Source organism: Ictalurus punctatus, chromosome 19 (assembly GCF_001660625.3).
Source record: "Ictalurus punctatus breed USDA103 chromosome 19, Coco_2.0, whole genome shotgun sequence".
Taxonomy (NCBI): domain Eukaryota; kingdom Metazoa; phylum Chordata; class Actinopteri; order Siluriformes; family Ictaluridae; genus Ictalurus; species Ictalurus punctatus.
In genome coordinates, this window is record NC_030434.2 from 913484 (window position 1) to 928795 (window position 15312).

The following is a 15312-nucleotide window of genomic DNA, read 5'->3' on the forward strand; positions in this document are numbered from 1 at the left end:
GGTGGCTTAGTGGTTAGCATGTTTGCCTCACACCTCCAGAGTCAAGGGTTCAATTCCCACCATGGCCCTGTGTGTATGGAGTTTGCATGTACTCCCTGTGCTGTGGGGGTTTGCTCCAGGTACTCCAGATTCTTCCCCCAGTCCAAAGACATGCATGGTAGGCTGATTGGCATGTCCAAAGTGTATGAATGGGTCTGTGAGTTTGTATGTGATTGTGCCCTGCGATGGATTGGCACCCTGCCCAGGGTGTACCCTGCCTTGTGCCCGATGCTCCCTGGGATAGGCTCCAGGTTTCCCTGTGACCCTGAAAAGGATAAGTGGTATAGAAGATGGATGGATGGATGGATGGATGGAGATTGTATTTAAATACAAATTCAATTATTGTTTGAAAACGTTAAAGTGGGGTTTACTTCTTGTATTTATGAATATATTATATTATATTTATGAATATAAAAAACTTTCCAATAAACAAATGTAGGTTTATACAAAAACTTGCATTGATCAAATTCTTTTCGTTAATATAAAACCCCAAAAATAATGTGTCCAAAAGATAAGGAAAAATCATAAAACACATTTTGGATCAAAAGGCATTAACATTACTCCAGAAAGACTGAGCAAAAGGACAATCCCAATATAAATTATCTACAGTTTCAGATGAAGCCTCACAAAAAGAGCAGGATATGTATGTTATTTCAAAATTTTTGCAGAAAATGCATGACAGGGTAAATTCTGTGAAAAAAAAACACTTCTAAGATATTTCTTTAACTTTATTTGTTAAGAAAAAATTCTGAGAGAGTGACCACACATGCGACCAATTAATATCATCTAAGAGATTATTCCAATAAGAAATTGTGGAAGGAATGAGGTAGCAAGGTCCACAAACAGTGATCTGATTTTGTAATTAGACTTTTGTACAGAGAAACAAATAGAACCAACCACAGTGAATTCAAGGTGAGAGGGACAAACAGATATCATTGAGCCACTATTATTGTTTCTAAAGAGAATACAAATTTCCAAAGAGATGGCCTTGAAAACTATATTAAATTTTTCCTGTATACTGGAAATTGGTATTTCAAAACAAAATCAATGTGGTTGAATAATTTACCATCATTATCAAATAGCTGGTTCACTAACATCAATCCATTACTGAACCAGTTTTCAAGAAATAAAGATTTTCTCTTATGTATAATATTACAATTATTCCAATTTTAAAACAGTGTTTGGCGAGAAATTATGCCTGTAAATAAGTCCCTAAGCCAAAAGCATTTGCTGATGATAATTGGAAAGTTTACCAATTGAATAATTGCACATTAAAAGGGAATGTAGATCTCCTAATTGAGAAAAGACACATTCTCTAATAGTGAGACTGAAGCAGAAGATTTACATGTATTATCAAACTTGTTATCAAACACGCTGATGATTAATATACTAATAAACCTGTACTATAACTCCACATCAAATAAACACATCACTTAGTTTATTTAATCACATTTAATTGGCTACCAGTTGCTATAATGACTGACGCAGAATTAACCTATCAGGATCTTGCATTTTTCCATTTCGGAATGAAAGCTGCTAGTTAACTAGATACAGTCTGAACACAAAGAATATATCCAGAAGGACACAAAGAAAGTTAAATCTAGATATATTTGAGAAGATCGATTGCGAACATAATATTTGACTAATTTTGGGGCTTGCTGACTACATCCCCCAAACTCTGTGACTACACCCTGATCCTGGCTGAGAGAGAGAGAGAGAGAGAGAGAGAGAGAGAGAGAGATGATAATGACTGTTTATGTGTAATGACTGTGAAGCTTGTTTAAAGCTGAAATTTAAGGTTGCAGGAAAATGACTAAACAGGTGGAGTCTGTCACACACACACATTATTAGTTAGTAGCAGTTAGATTTCTTGGTGAGTAAAGATCACAAAAGCTCAGTAATGTTAACTTTACGTTAACATGGTGATAGTACAGTTAGATTCAGGACACCAGAACATTTATATGTATTATATTTTTTTCTTTAACATTCTTTATGACCGGTTTATATCTAGAGCTGTCTCTGAATGACCAAAAATTATGTTTTTGGTACTGTGGATCTTGGTGACTGAACATACCAAGACCAGAGATGATAACATTCCCTTCCCCAGACTTCCTTATTTCTGTTGGTGAGCTAAAGACACTCAAAGTGAACAGTAAAGAGATTGTACGATGATAAATCCAGTCTCCTGATCATCTTTGCTGAATGTCTAATGGTAACACAGCTTCTGTGTTCTGCAGTTTCTTATCTCTGTCTCCATATTTAAATACTATAAGGATCATTTGGTCTGGATTAAACCTAAGAATATGGCAATGCTGTGAGGCAGTGTGTCAGATTTATTCTGTGATATCTGAAATATTTAGCCCATTATAGCAGAATATTTTTGGTGGACTTTTGCCCAGCATATAATAGCATCATTCAAAATCTATTGATGAATTAACTGGTAGTAATGTAATCTGACTAATAAAAAATACATGAGCTAATCTGTGAGTATCAAAGCAAAGCATCTGAAGATTTATAAATGTAATTTAATTTCCCATTTTTAAAAGGAAATTACACAACTTTTAGAAAACCTATTTATTGCATTATTAAACATGTGATTTACTAACATGAAGGGGTCATCAAACCCAGGCCCCTAATGTACTCTTTCAATGCTCCATTCACTGTATATTCACGACTGTGATAGTGATTCTACAGTAAACTCTAAAACTTGCAGGTCAAACAAATATTTTCTTACTTCTTAAAGAAACTTATATACAAGATAGGTAGTTGTATCATACACTTTCTGTCAAACTGTCAATCAAAGTAGTGTGTGCTGATTTATGGCCCTTTGTGCTTCCCTGACCTACGTTTCTGAAGGTAACATAATTTATGACCAGGGGTAGGGGTAACCCTATCGACTATATCAGTGGGTCAATCTGGCCCCTGTGTGTCTGGGCAGTGGTAGAGAGGGATGTGTGGGGGAGTAGCCCCCCAACAAAGGAGTTTATATTAATGAGTCTGGGTTTTGTTTTGTTTTGTTTTGTTGTTTTTTTTTTTTTGGGGGGGGGGGGGGGGGGGTATGTATGAAAAGCGTATCACCGTTTAATATTGGGCATGTGTTTGTGTTACTGTGTGGGGGTATTTAGTTTGTGTAACCACATTGTTAGAAAATGCATGATATTTGAATGTGTACATATTTGAGTAGAATATTTCTTTGTGAAATAAATGACAACAAATGTTGATTACGTTTTTAGGGAGCCCGGTTTGCCTTTGAATAAAAAGTTTAGGAGGTAAAGCGTTTTTTTTTTTTTTTTTTTTTTTTTTTAAAGAATCCATTTAAAAGAATCACGCGTATTCTTTTCAACAGCACTTTTAAATGTTTTACCTCTTAAAGGGTTATGTTTAGAATGTATGTAAAAACATTTTTTACATTTCTTTGGCCATATCGATTGTGTATCTGTTTCAGGGGTTTTATTTCAGTAAATGTTTATTCAACGTCACGCCGTTCTCCCAAAAACGTAATCAACAGTTGTTTTCATTTATTTCACAAGCAAACATTCTGCTTATATATATATCCACATTCAACCATCATGCTTTTTCTAACAATGTGGTTACACAAAACGAAATCCCCCACACCAATATTAACCATTTGATACTCTTTTTCTTACATCAGACATATTTTGCCTAAACCATCCTTAAGCTTCAACATAAAACAATGCCACAAAAGTAATTCCAGAAACAAACATTCTCTTATACCACAAAAAGGCATACATTTGTGTGTGATTAATTCAGTCTCATTAACATAAACACATTTGTTGGGGGAGATACCCCACAATACACAAAACACACACCCCCAGGAAAGGAAGGACACAACCCAGACATACAGGTGCCAGAATGACCCACTGATATAGTCGACAGGGTTACCCCTATGGGCAGCTGTGGTTCAGGTGGTTGAGCAGGTTGTCCACTATTCGTATTGTTGGCGGTTCGATTCCCGGCCCGCATGTCTCCACATGCCGAAGTGTCACTGGGCAGGACACTGAACCCCAAGTTGCTCCCGATGGGAAGTTAGCGCCTTGCATGGCAGCTCTGCTACCATTGGTGTGTGTGTGTGAATGGGTGAATGAGACACAGTGTAAAGCGCTTTGGATATAAGTGCGCCATTTACCTCCCCGGTCATAAATTAGGTGTACCTACAAACGGTCATTCAGGAAGAACACAAAGATCATAAATCAGCACACTACTTCTATTGACAGTTTGACAGAAAGTGTCTGCCGGTGAAACACGTATGGGCGTGGGGTTTGAGAGAGAGAGAGAGAGAGAGAGAGAGAGAGAGAGAGAGAGAGAGAGAGAGAGAGAGAGAGAGAGAGAGAGAGAGGTGTGTCTGAAACACATATGTATGGGTGGGGTTTAGAGAGACAGAGAGATGTGATTCGGATTTAACATCATTACTGCTTTAACCCAGCGAATGGAAGATATCTCGGGAAAACTCATCTTCTAGTTTAAACAATACGGCGATTCTTTTAGCCAACACTAACATTTTTACCGCATAAGGATCTTTGTTTAGAAGTCACGTAATATGTGCGATTATTTTTAAACAGCTCTTTTAATCATTTTTACCTCCTAAAGGTTTATGTTTAGAAGGTATGTAATACACGTGATTCTTTTAAACAGATTCTTTAAAAAAATGCTTTACCTCCTAAACTGAACTTTAACCTCCTAAAGGCAAATCGGGCTCCCAAAAAACGTAATCAACATTTGTTTTCATTTATTTCACAAACAAATATTCTACACATATATGTACACATTCAAACATCATGCTTTTTCTAACAATGTGGTTACACAAACTAAATACCCCCACACAGTAACAAACCCAATATTAACCATTGATACGCTTTTCAGACGTATTTAGCCCTCCCCACCCCCCCAAAAAAAAAAAAAAAAACCCAGACTCATTAACATAAACACCTTTGTTGCGGGGCTACTCCCCCACACACCCCTCTCCACCACTGCCCAGACACACAGGGGCCAGAATGACCCACTGATGCAGTCGATAGGGTTACCCCCCCACCCCGGTCATAAATTATGTTACCTTCAGAAACGTCGGCCAGGGAAGCACAAAAGGCCATAAATCCGCACACACTACTTTGACTGACAGTTTGACAGAAAGTGTATGATATAACGACTAACATATACAACATTAGCTTGCATTTAAAAATCATTTTAAATGAAAGTCTTATGTTAGAGGGAGAAGTTAGAGTCATGTGTCTAACTCAGAGGTCTGGATTGGATGATTAAAGTGGTCATTACCACTGGTTAAATATATGTATTCCATCCTTGGTATTGGAGCGTTTTGGGAAAAACAGGAAAACAAAATAAAATCATGAATTTCACTAAAACCCAAAGAGTAAGCAATAAAAGCCCATGCCACAGAATACTACAGTCCATTACAAATAAAATAATATTAAAGTTTAATGTCTGAATGTCTCTTGACCTCACTTTAAAAAATAAAATGTAAAATATGTATCTTAATTTGATAAATTCACATGGCTAAATCTGATGGCTTTATATTAGAGCACTTATGTCTCCTTAATGAACTTGAATGAGTATAGCTCCGCCCACAATGTCCACAGAGGTACGGCTTCTGTCCTGTATGACTCTGCTGGTGGCTGTGGAGCCTGCTCTGGTCACGAAAACTCTTCCCACACTGAGAACAGTAATACAGCTTCTCTCCTGTGTGAATGCGCTCATGCTGTTGGAGATAACGCTGGCAAGTAAAGCTCTTCCCACACTGTCCACAGTGATACAGCTTCTCTCCTGTGTGAATGCGCTCATGTCGTTGGAGATAAAACTGGCAAGTAAAGCTCTTCCCACACTGTCCACAGTGATACAGCTTCTCTCCTGTGTGAATGTACTTGTGTTGTTGGAGAGTATATAGTTGGCTAAAACTTTTCCCACACTGTGTGCAGTGATATGGCTTCTCTCCTGTGTGAATGCGCTCATGTCGTTGGAGATTACTCTGAAAAGTAAAACTCTTCCCACACTGGGAGCAGTAATACGGCTTCTCTCCTGTGTGAATGTATTTGTGTTGCTGGAGATTATTGTTACAAGTAAAACTCTTCCCACACTGGGAGCAGTAATATGGCTTTTCCTCTGTGTGAATGCGCTCATGTCGTTGGAGATTACTCTTACGAGCAAAACTCTTCCCACACTGGGAGCAGTAATACGGCTTCTCTCCTGTGTGAATGAGCTCATGCTGTTGGAGATTACTCTGAAAAGTAAAACTCTTCTCACACTGTCCACAGTGATACGGCTTCTGTCCAGTGTGAATGCGCTCGTGTCGCTGGAGATCATATAGGTGAGTAAAACTCTTCCCACACTGTCCACAGTAAAATGGCTTCTCCACTGTGTGGATCCACTTGTGATCTTTGAAATGATGACTTTCAGTAAAACTCTCCCCACAATCTGAGCAGTGGTACATCTGGAAAACACAATAAAATTATTCAAGATGCTTATTTTAGATTTTGTCCCCATGTGTTTATGGAACTGTTTTTGGAAACGTCTCCTACAATACTGTAATATGGCTTGATCACCCAATCACCCACCTTTACTGGCTGCAACAGCTTTGTAATTTTAGATTTGTAACATAATTCCATTAACTGCAGCCCAGTTTTACAAATGCCAAAACCAGTTGACCGTACACATCATTTCTCATCACTAATCACACAGAAATAGTTAATGTAAATCTTGGTATGTTTATCACATTCAGATACTAGCCATACAAAGATTACCTTACTCTGGGCGTCAATGTTTTTTCAAGCTGAAGCACTGAATGTGTTTTTACTGTGTTACTCATTCAGGTGTGAAGTTTATATCATGCCACATGCATGCTTCAATTCCAGTAACACAGCATCCATGGGGACTCGTATGGTGGTCGCCAAGCTTGTGTGATATAATCAGTCCATAAAGGATTTCACATAGATTCTTTTAACTGTTGTGGCCAAAAATTCTGGATTTTGCTGAGCCTTTTTTCATTCCTTACATTTATATAGCACTTTCTAGGCATAGAATGCATTTACATTGTATTGGGGGGGTGCTTTGGGTCTCCTCAACCACCACCAGTGTGTAGCATCCACCTGGATGATGTGACGGCAGCCATAGTGTGCCAGAACGCCCACCACACACCACCTATTGGTGAGGGGAGAGAGTGATGTGGCCAATTCAGGGATGGAGATTATTAGGGGCCATGATAGAGAAGGGCTAATGGGGGGAGTTTCACCAGGATACCATAGATTTTTTGCCAGGGATTTTTAATGACCTCAGAGTGTCAGGACCTCAGTTTAACATCTCATCCAAAAGAGATAAGAGGTGTTTTTACAGTATAGTGTCCCCGTCACGTCACTATACTGGGGCATTAGGCCCCGGCTCTGAGATTGATATATATATATATATATATATATATAATATATATATATATATATATATATATATGCATGCACACAAAAGAAGAAAAGCGCTCCTCCCACACCTGCCACCGGGATGCTGAAAGGACAGCTTTGCTTCAGCACCACTAATGTTTTGGACAGCCAGAGTGTGCGTGGCAGAAACACACATGACTGGCAGCTAATGATCAGACCGGCAGCCATCCACCATCCAGCAGCCGACGGGCGCATATAAAAGGGCCTGCCTCCTCTAACAAAGAAGAGAACCGTCTCCAAACCAATGCTTACCTTCTGTTCTCTATTTTCATAGAAGATACGACTACAGAAGAGGATTTCGCTCCGTGGTTGCCTACCCATAGCTCCCTGACCTCCAGGACGGGCCTCAACCTCCATCGGAGACCGCATCATGCTCTTTACGGCCTGGAGGACGACAACACACCCCGAGTACCTCACACCACCACACTTTTTCTCACCTTCACACACCCTCTGTTGAATAAAAACCCTCCCACTCTGCACCTAAGTGGCTTCCTGTGTGTCTGTGCTCAAACCACCGCAGGCTAAGCTCGCTACACTGGTGGAGGATACAGGCTTGAGCACACACCCGGACACCCAGAGACAAATGGATCTCATGCTGCAGCACTTGCTGGAAACAAACATTCAACAACAATCAGTGACTCAACAGCTCACCCAGAGCCTACAAGTCGCAACCAGAGAGCTCCTAACACAGTTGACAACGGCCCCTGCTGCCGCCATCCCTCTCCCTGACCCCAGCCGAGAAACCCAGCGCCTTCAACTACGCCTGACCCAGGAGTATGACATCGAGACCTATTTGGAGGCCTTCAAACGGATCACCCTAAATGAAAACTGGGGCATCGAAGAGTGGTCCCTCATGCTCGGCCTGCTACTCTCGGGGAAAGCCCGCACAGCTTATCACATGTTCTCACCCGAAGATGCCGCCGACTACGGAAATGTTAAAAGCGAGATTCTAGCACGATGTGGGCCAACACCCAACCAAGCGGAAGCAGAGTTCCACCAGTGGTGCTACCAGCCCTGAGCCAATCCACGGGGACAGGTGGACGCCCTCCTTTGCATCGCCAAGCGGTGGCTCCAGCCAGACCAAAACACTGCCACCAAGGTTGCTGAGAAATTAGCCATGGACTGGTTCCTAAGAACTCTGCTGCCTGCAGAATGCCAAGCCATGGGATTGCAGGCTCAAAATAACCCCAAAGAAATGATAACCACCCTGGAACAAGCCTTGCCCACCCTGGAACTCGGCAGGGAAGGACGATGAGCACTCAACCCTCCTAGAAGGCCCCCACCTTGCCATCCGGAACGGAACTACACCGGGGAGAGAGGGAATGGCCGAAGTCGCCCCGCCTACGGAACACCTGAGGATGAGGCCATGCCAACAGAGCCGGACCTACAAACCCTGAAAAAAGCCCAGAAACCCTGGCTGGCAGGGTGTGCCCTTCACACACCTAACCCACCCAAAACACCAATCCTAACAGCAAGGGTAGAGGGATACCCAGTCACAACCTTGTTGGACTCAGTTAGCATGGTGACCCTTGCCAGACCGACGATCCTGCCAAAAATGACTGCCATCAGGAAAGGAACCATCACGGTGACATGCGTACATGAGGATGCACGGGAAGTCCCCGCAGCTGAGGTGCAAATAAAAGGCAAAACAGGCACCTGGCCACTCCTGGTGGGTATCATTCCAGACCTTCCTTTGCCACTACGCCTGGGAAGAGACTGGCCAGGGTTCCCAACCGGCCCAGATGCCATGACCAAGAGGGCGCCCCAATGAGGTAAGGCTTCACGGATCCAGCAGGCCTACATTTCCCAGGATGAGGGGAACGCCACTGCAGAAGGTGAGCCACATATATGTACTAAGCCAATGTCTTCTGTTACAACTTGCTATCTTTGGGATGGGAAGTTGTTTCTGTGTGCTGTGCCATATGTTTGTGTGCAGGTCCGAACTCCCTCATAGAGTTTCCAGCCTGCCCTAGCCTGCCTTGCTCCCGCCTCCCAGGATGAGATCACTGAATGGTGACCCTATTTAAAGAGGAAGAGGAGTGAGAATGGCGTGGGATGCTGCAGGTGGTCACATGTGCATTGGTGTTCGGAGAGTGTGTTTGTTGTGTTGCTTGAATTTTATATTCTGGCTGCTGTTCTGGTTTTTTGACTCTTGCCTGGTTTTTGACTGTGAGTTTGATTGTCCCTGTACCTGTTTGGATATTCTATACACCACTGTATATATTTTGCACTCGGTTCACCGGCAGTAGGGGTGTGGCTGCCATTTCTTTTGGGAGAGGGGTTATTTTGTCATAGTTTTTGGTTTAGGGAGTTAGGGAAGGATACTTGTTTTCCTTTGTTGTTATTTTCCTTTCAAGTAAACTAGCGACTAAACAAAGAATCCTTTCGTTTATTATTTTGGCCTTGGCCCACCCTGAAGGTAAGTCTGGTTTTTGGTTCTTTGTACAGTTATATGTATATATTTGTGTGTTTTAAAATATACCCAACCTAGACTCGGTCATAACACTTCTGTACTCCAGCAGATGAAACGACAGGGGAACATCGGTTGGGAACAGAAAGAAGACGATCATCTGAAACACTGCTGGGCACAGGTGCGACAGATCGACAAGGTCGACCAGAATCTAGACCAAGGACTCCTCACAACCTACTTACTGGTCAGGGGAGGTCTGCTCTATTACAGGACCAACCACAGAGGAGAAAGCAGTGACCTCCTGGTGGTCCCTAAGACAAGGACCAACAGTTCCCCAAGGCAGTGCCACTACGTAAAGCCACCTCACACAACATTGCTAAGGAACTTGTACTCCTGTTCAACCATGTGGGGATCCCGAAGGACATACTAACAGACCAAGGTAGGCCTTTTTACGTCTAAACTAATGTCCTTCCATACGTTCTCTTCGCTGTTTGGGAGTGCCCTCAAGCATCCATGGGCTTCACACCATTTGAGCTCCACTTTGGACGGCGACCACAAGAACTACTGGACATGGCCTGGGAAGCGTGGGAGGAACAGCCCTCACAATTTTACTCAGTCATCAAGTTCGTACAAGAGATGCAGGAGCAGATGGATCGAGTGACTCCGATCATAAAGGAACACACAAAAGCCATTCAGGTGGAACAAAAAACAGCATACAATCACATAACACAGCCACGGGAGTTCCAGCCTGTTGAATGCATGCTCCTGCTAGTACTGAATACCTCCTGTAAATTCCTGGCCCGATGGCAAGGCCCACATACAGTCCTCGAGAGGGTGGGTGCGGTGAACTATCGCCCGCAGCAGCCTGGTAAGCAAGCTGAAACAGAAACATATCACACAAACCTGTTGAAGAAGTGTATCAAGCCTGCTCCAATGTTTTCTGCTTTTGCTACCATTGACACAGATAACAGCAAATGGGCCTTGGTCCAGCAGGGAGAGGATCTAACCTCACACAAAAACAGGAGCTGGCAGAACTCGTGGACCAGTTCACCGATGTCTTCTCAACTACTCCAGTGATGACACAGTTGGTCCACCACGAGATTAAGACCCGTCCAGGAGTGGTGGTTAGACAGCGGCCCTACCATGTCCCGGAGGCCCGCCGCAAGGCTATCGAGGAGGGGGTGGGCCAGATGCTTCGGGACAACATCACAGATGAGTCCGCCAGCCCCTGGTCCAGCCCCATCATGATTGTGCCTAAGCCAGACGAAAGTATCTGCTTTTGAAATGACTTCTGGAAGTTGAACCAGGTCTCAGAATTTGACAGCTAGCCCCACCTAATGGAGTGGACGACCTAATGGAGCAATTTGGGAGAGCCCGATTCATATCCACACTGGACCTCACAAAAGGTTACTGGCAAGTGGCACTGGCCACAGAAGCAATACCAAAGACTGCCTTCAGTACTGCAAATGGCCACTGGCAGTATTGGGTTGTCCCCTTTGGGCTACACGAAGTGCCCTCAATGTTCCAGAGGCTGACAGATATCATCCAATGACCACATCGTACGTTTGTAGCCGCCTACCTGGACGATGTGGTCATACACTCCTCCACTTGGTCTGATCACTTGTTCCACCTGGGGAAAGAGCTCCAGAAGGCCAAGCTGACAGCCAACCCAAAAAATTGTCACCTGGGGCTGACCGAGGCACATTACCTAGGATACCGTATTGGCCAGGGCCTGCTAAAGCCACAAGCAAAGACGATCAAGGCAGTTAAGGACTACCTTCGGCCTAAGTCAAAAAAACAGGTACAGGCCTTCTTAGAGTTGGCGGGGTATTACCGCAGATTCGTGCCTAACTTCTCCTCTGTAGCCTCCCTCCTCTCAGATCTCACAAAGAAGGGACAACCGGACCGGGTGAAATGGTCTACAGAGGCGGAGCAGGTGTTCCAAGCCCTGAAAGAGGCTCTCACCAGCGTTCCAGTGCTACATAACCCGGACTTCACCCTGCTGTTCACGGTACACACGGATGCATCAGTGACCGGGCTGGGTGCCGTTCTCTCACAGACGTTCGACAGAGAACATATAGACCTGAAAACATTGATATTTCCCAAAAGTGGCAGAAAGTTTACAGCACTCCGGCTCTGGAGCTCTCAGGAAACAGACTACAAACTTCTGCTCAACAAAGTGAAAATGTTGTCGTATCACCCCACTCTGTCATGGAATATTATTCGGAAACCTAAGTCTATAACACTAGAATCGTATTACACTTGTTTCATTAATGTATCTGAAACAACACTGATGGAAAACTTTTGAATGATAGTGTATATTTTTGTGAATTGCTACGAAACTATAAACATTAGTTTTGAACATGTGCATAAATCTTCTGTTCCACCCCAAACAAAGTCTTCTGAATAAACCTTCTGAATAAGACCCCATTTTCAACCACATCCATTATACAATATTTTAATCAATCAAAGTATAATTCACTCATGTATAAAGTATAAGTTGTGAAATAGTATCAACAAGGTATAATCAATTAAATGAGTTAATCCACTAAAACTTATGCTTCAGGAGTGTAACCAATTGTTAATCAGTATACTGGTACCTGTTGAAGCTGGGAATGTATGTAATCTTTTCGGAATGTAATCTTTTTTTAAAAAAAGAGAGTTGGCTATACCATACCAGCATTAAAAATAATGTAAGGAGGCAGGCCCAAGTTTTAATGGTCTTTCACACTGAGCGCAATTAAGCGACGCAAAAGTCTGACGTGATGGCGCTCTTGAAGCAAAACAATAGATCCATATGAAGCTGTTCACACCAGGTGCGTCATTCGCGGCGCGACAAAGCGACGCATTTTTTTAGTTCAGTATGTCAATTTTTCCCCTGTTGCTAAGCGAAGAAACGGGCCGTCCAATTAGATTTGAGCTTTAGTTCACGTGCACGGAGATGCTGCTGTTGCACAAAAGGGTGAGATAGGTGACACTATAGAACAGAAAGCTGTTTTGAAAACCAGTGTAAATACCAAAGAAGAGTATTCTGGAAGAGATAAGAGAATGGATATTGAGTTCTTGTTATCATTTGCCAAGTTTCCATCCACTTTTTGCACATTTCTATTATTTACAAAGTGAAAGTGTTAAAAAAAAACTCTGTGATATTTGCTGTATCCCACCTGTTTCCATCCAGTTGGCCTTTTACTGACCGTTGGCCTTTAACAAACCGTTGTCACATGCCATAGAATAAAGTATATTTCTTACTGAAATACTTCATATTTGTTTGAATGCAAACAAATCTTTTTTTCCCCTAATATTACAGTTGGACTTTATGTAGAAAACAATACTCAGCATCTCATTTGTTATTTATCTTTATATTCTTGTTAAAACATCAGTAATAAATACAACTCAATAGTAACTGAAATGACAGTTCAGTTCTGATCAAAGTGGGCTGGTCTTGGGCATTAAACTCTGTTTTTTTCCCACTACTGTGTTATAGTTAACATTATTTCATTCAGACTAAAACAGCTTGATGGTGCTGTTCAAAAAGCTCAGTTTCTGGGTAGAATACACATAAAATAAAATAAGAAAAGTTAGTTTCTGTGCTTCCTAACAGTTTGTGTTGTGGTGCTATGCGCCAACATTTAAGTGATTCTTCCTCTCAGGACAAACACGATAAACTGATCAGCTAAACAGTGGGTTGCGCTAACTAGTGTGCAGGCGGGAATTAGCTGAAGCGAACAATCGTGTAGCTTTCTGTATGAAAGCATCGTTCGTCTGCCATTCGCTTCGCTTTATCACATCGCACTCAGGGTGAAAGGGCCTTTAGAATTAATGGTGGTCCACGGCCAATGTCTGAATAAATAAAAAAAGAGGGAAAAAAAACACCTGATAAGATCAGTGTTTTAGAATTGAATAAAGGCATGCATCAAGGATAAGCAAGGGAGTTGATCCGCAGACTAGCTCGACTTTGTTGTTTGAATAATAAAGTCTATCTTTCAACATCAAGACCCTGAGACTCTTGGAGTGCTTTTTGCTGAAGAAGATTCCACAACCCTATCTAACAAGTGGAGCATGTTACACATTTCCATCTAATGAACGTTAGTTACCTAGCTAACAGTTAGCAGGCTTGTCTTCTGGTTTGCTAATCTGCTAATTGTTTCAGAATGTACAAAATTAAAAAAAAAAATTTTAAACTGAGTTTTTAAAAACCTGTTTTCTGTAGTTAGTAGCAATAATGAATATTATCGTATTGCATTTGGTTTTACATGTGTACCTTATACTTAGACTTTTTATTATTTTTCTCTTTTTTTAATTGTATAAAAAAATGTAAAAAGCTTTTAAAATTATTTTTGCTGTAGTTGGTAGCAATAATAGACAGTGTCGTAATGCATTATTTTACATATGTTATTGAATTTATTATTTTTTTCTTTTAGAATTTTTTTAAAATAAAAATGTTTAAATTCTCTCTCATTCTATATATGTATATAATGTGTGTGTGCGTGTGTGATTTTAATAAATTCAGCTGTTATCTTGTCTAGTAGACTATATCTGAACATCTGTTAAGTGAAATAGCTTATTCGGGACAGTACTAGAGTTTTATGATCCCTCTTATTTGTTAACAACATTAAGCCCTTATAGTGAGTCTTACATCCCACTCCATACTGAATCCTAACACAATAAGTCAGACGTCCTGTGAAGTAGACGACTATAATCTTGGTAGAATCTTACACAGCTGTACAGGTTATACACCTTTTACAGGTCCCTTACTGACGGATAATACACATTTCGTCCTTTTTATGTTAATTTCTTGAGAAATATAAGAGAGAATCTCCAATGTGCAGCGAATATGTCCCAATATAAAACCAGCTGTACCGCAGACTAACTGGTGACGTCATCAGAACGCGCGGCGTTAGCGGGTAAGTTTTCTGCTTGTTGTATATAGTGTTGTAATGGTCACTTAATTATAAACAAGTTCTCAGAGTTTAAAAAGGAAAAGAGAAATCAGACACATGACTAAACTTTACCTCTGAGCCAGTAGCATCAGGAGTCTGTGGGGATTTTCTTAAAGAGTGCCGTCTGGATTTCATTATAAGAGGTTTAAAGAATCAGGACACTGGAAGGAAAATATAGAGATTCAGAGACAGGGATTGCTGCCGCGCGGAGAAAATAGGCGTGTCTAAAGGTAGGGGCGTGACTATATGTTTCTCATTGGTGAAAGGGGTATTAAAAGGTTTCTCATTGGTGAGAGGAGCTTCTTGCTTGGAACTGCGTTTGCCAATCAGCGTTAACCATATAGTAACGTCATTTTCTTTGGACTTGAAGAAGATGGATTTTGGGTAACGCGCCATTTTATGAGGATCTTTCCTTCTGTTTTGAGTTTGCGGCAGGAATTTTCCCAGTAATCAGAAAAAAGTATTT

At 41.6% G+C, this 15312-nt stretch overlaps 1 protein-coding gene across 1 annotated transcript; it reads right to left on the reverse strand.

Annotated features, from left to right (window-relative positions):
- Positions 1–4769: 4769 nt before the first annotated feature.
- On the reverse strand, positions 4770–15054 carry LOC108279949 (gastrula zinc finger protein XlCGF7.1). The gene is made up of 2 exons (XM_053688350.1): positions 14919–15054; positions 4770–6499 (listed from the first exon to the last, which is right to left on the reverse strand). The coding sequence occupies exons 1-2, from the start codon at positions 14979–14981 to the stop codon at positions 5561–5563; spliced, it is 1002 nt and encodes a 333-aa protein (XP_053544325.1). The 5' UTR covers positions 14982–15054; the 3' UTR covers positions 4770–5560.
- Positions 15055–15312: the final 258 nt, after the last annotated feature.

Coding starts and splice junctions, on each gene's coding strand:
- LOC108279949 (XM_053688350.1), bottom strand. CDS start 14,981: ATGAAATCCAGACGGCACTCTTTAAGAAAATCCCCACAGACTCCTGAT. Junction 6,500..14,918: donor CTGATGCTACTGGCTCAGAG/GTAAAGTTTAGT, acceptor TGTGTTTTCCAG/ATGTACCACTGCTCAGATTG.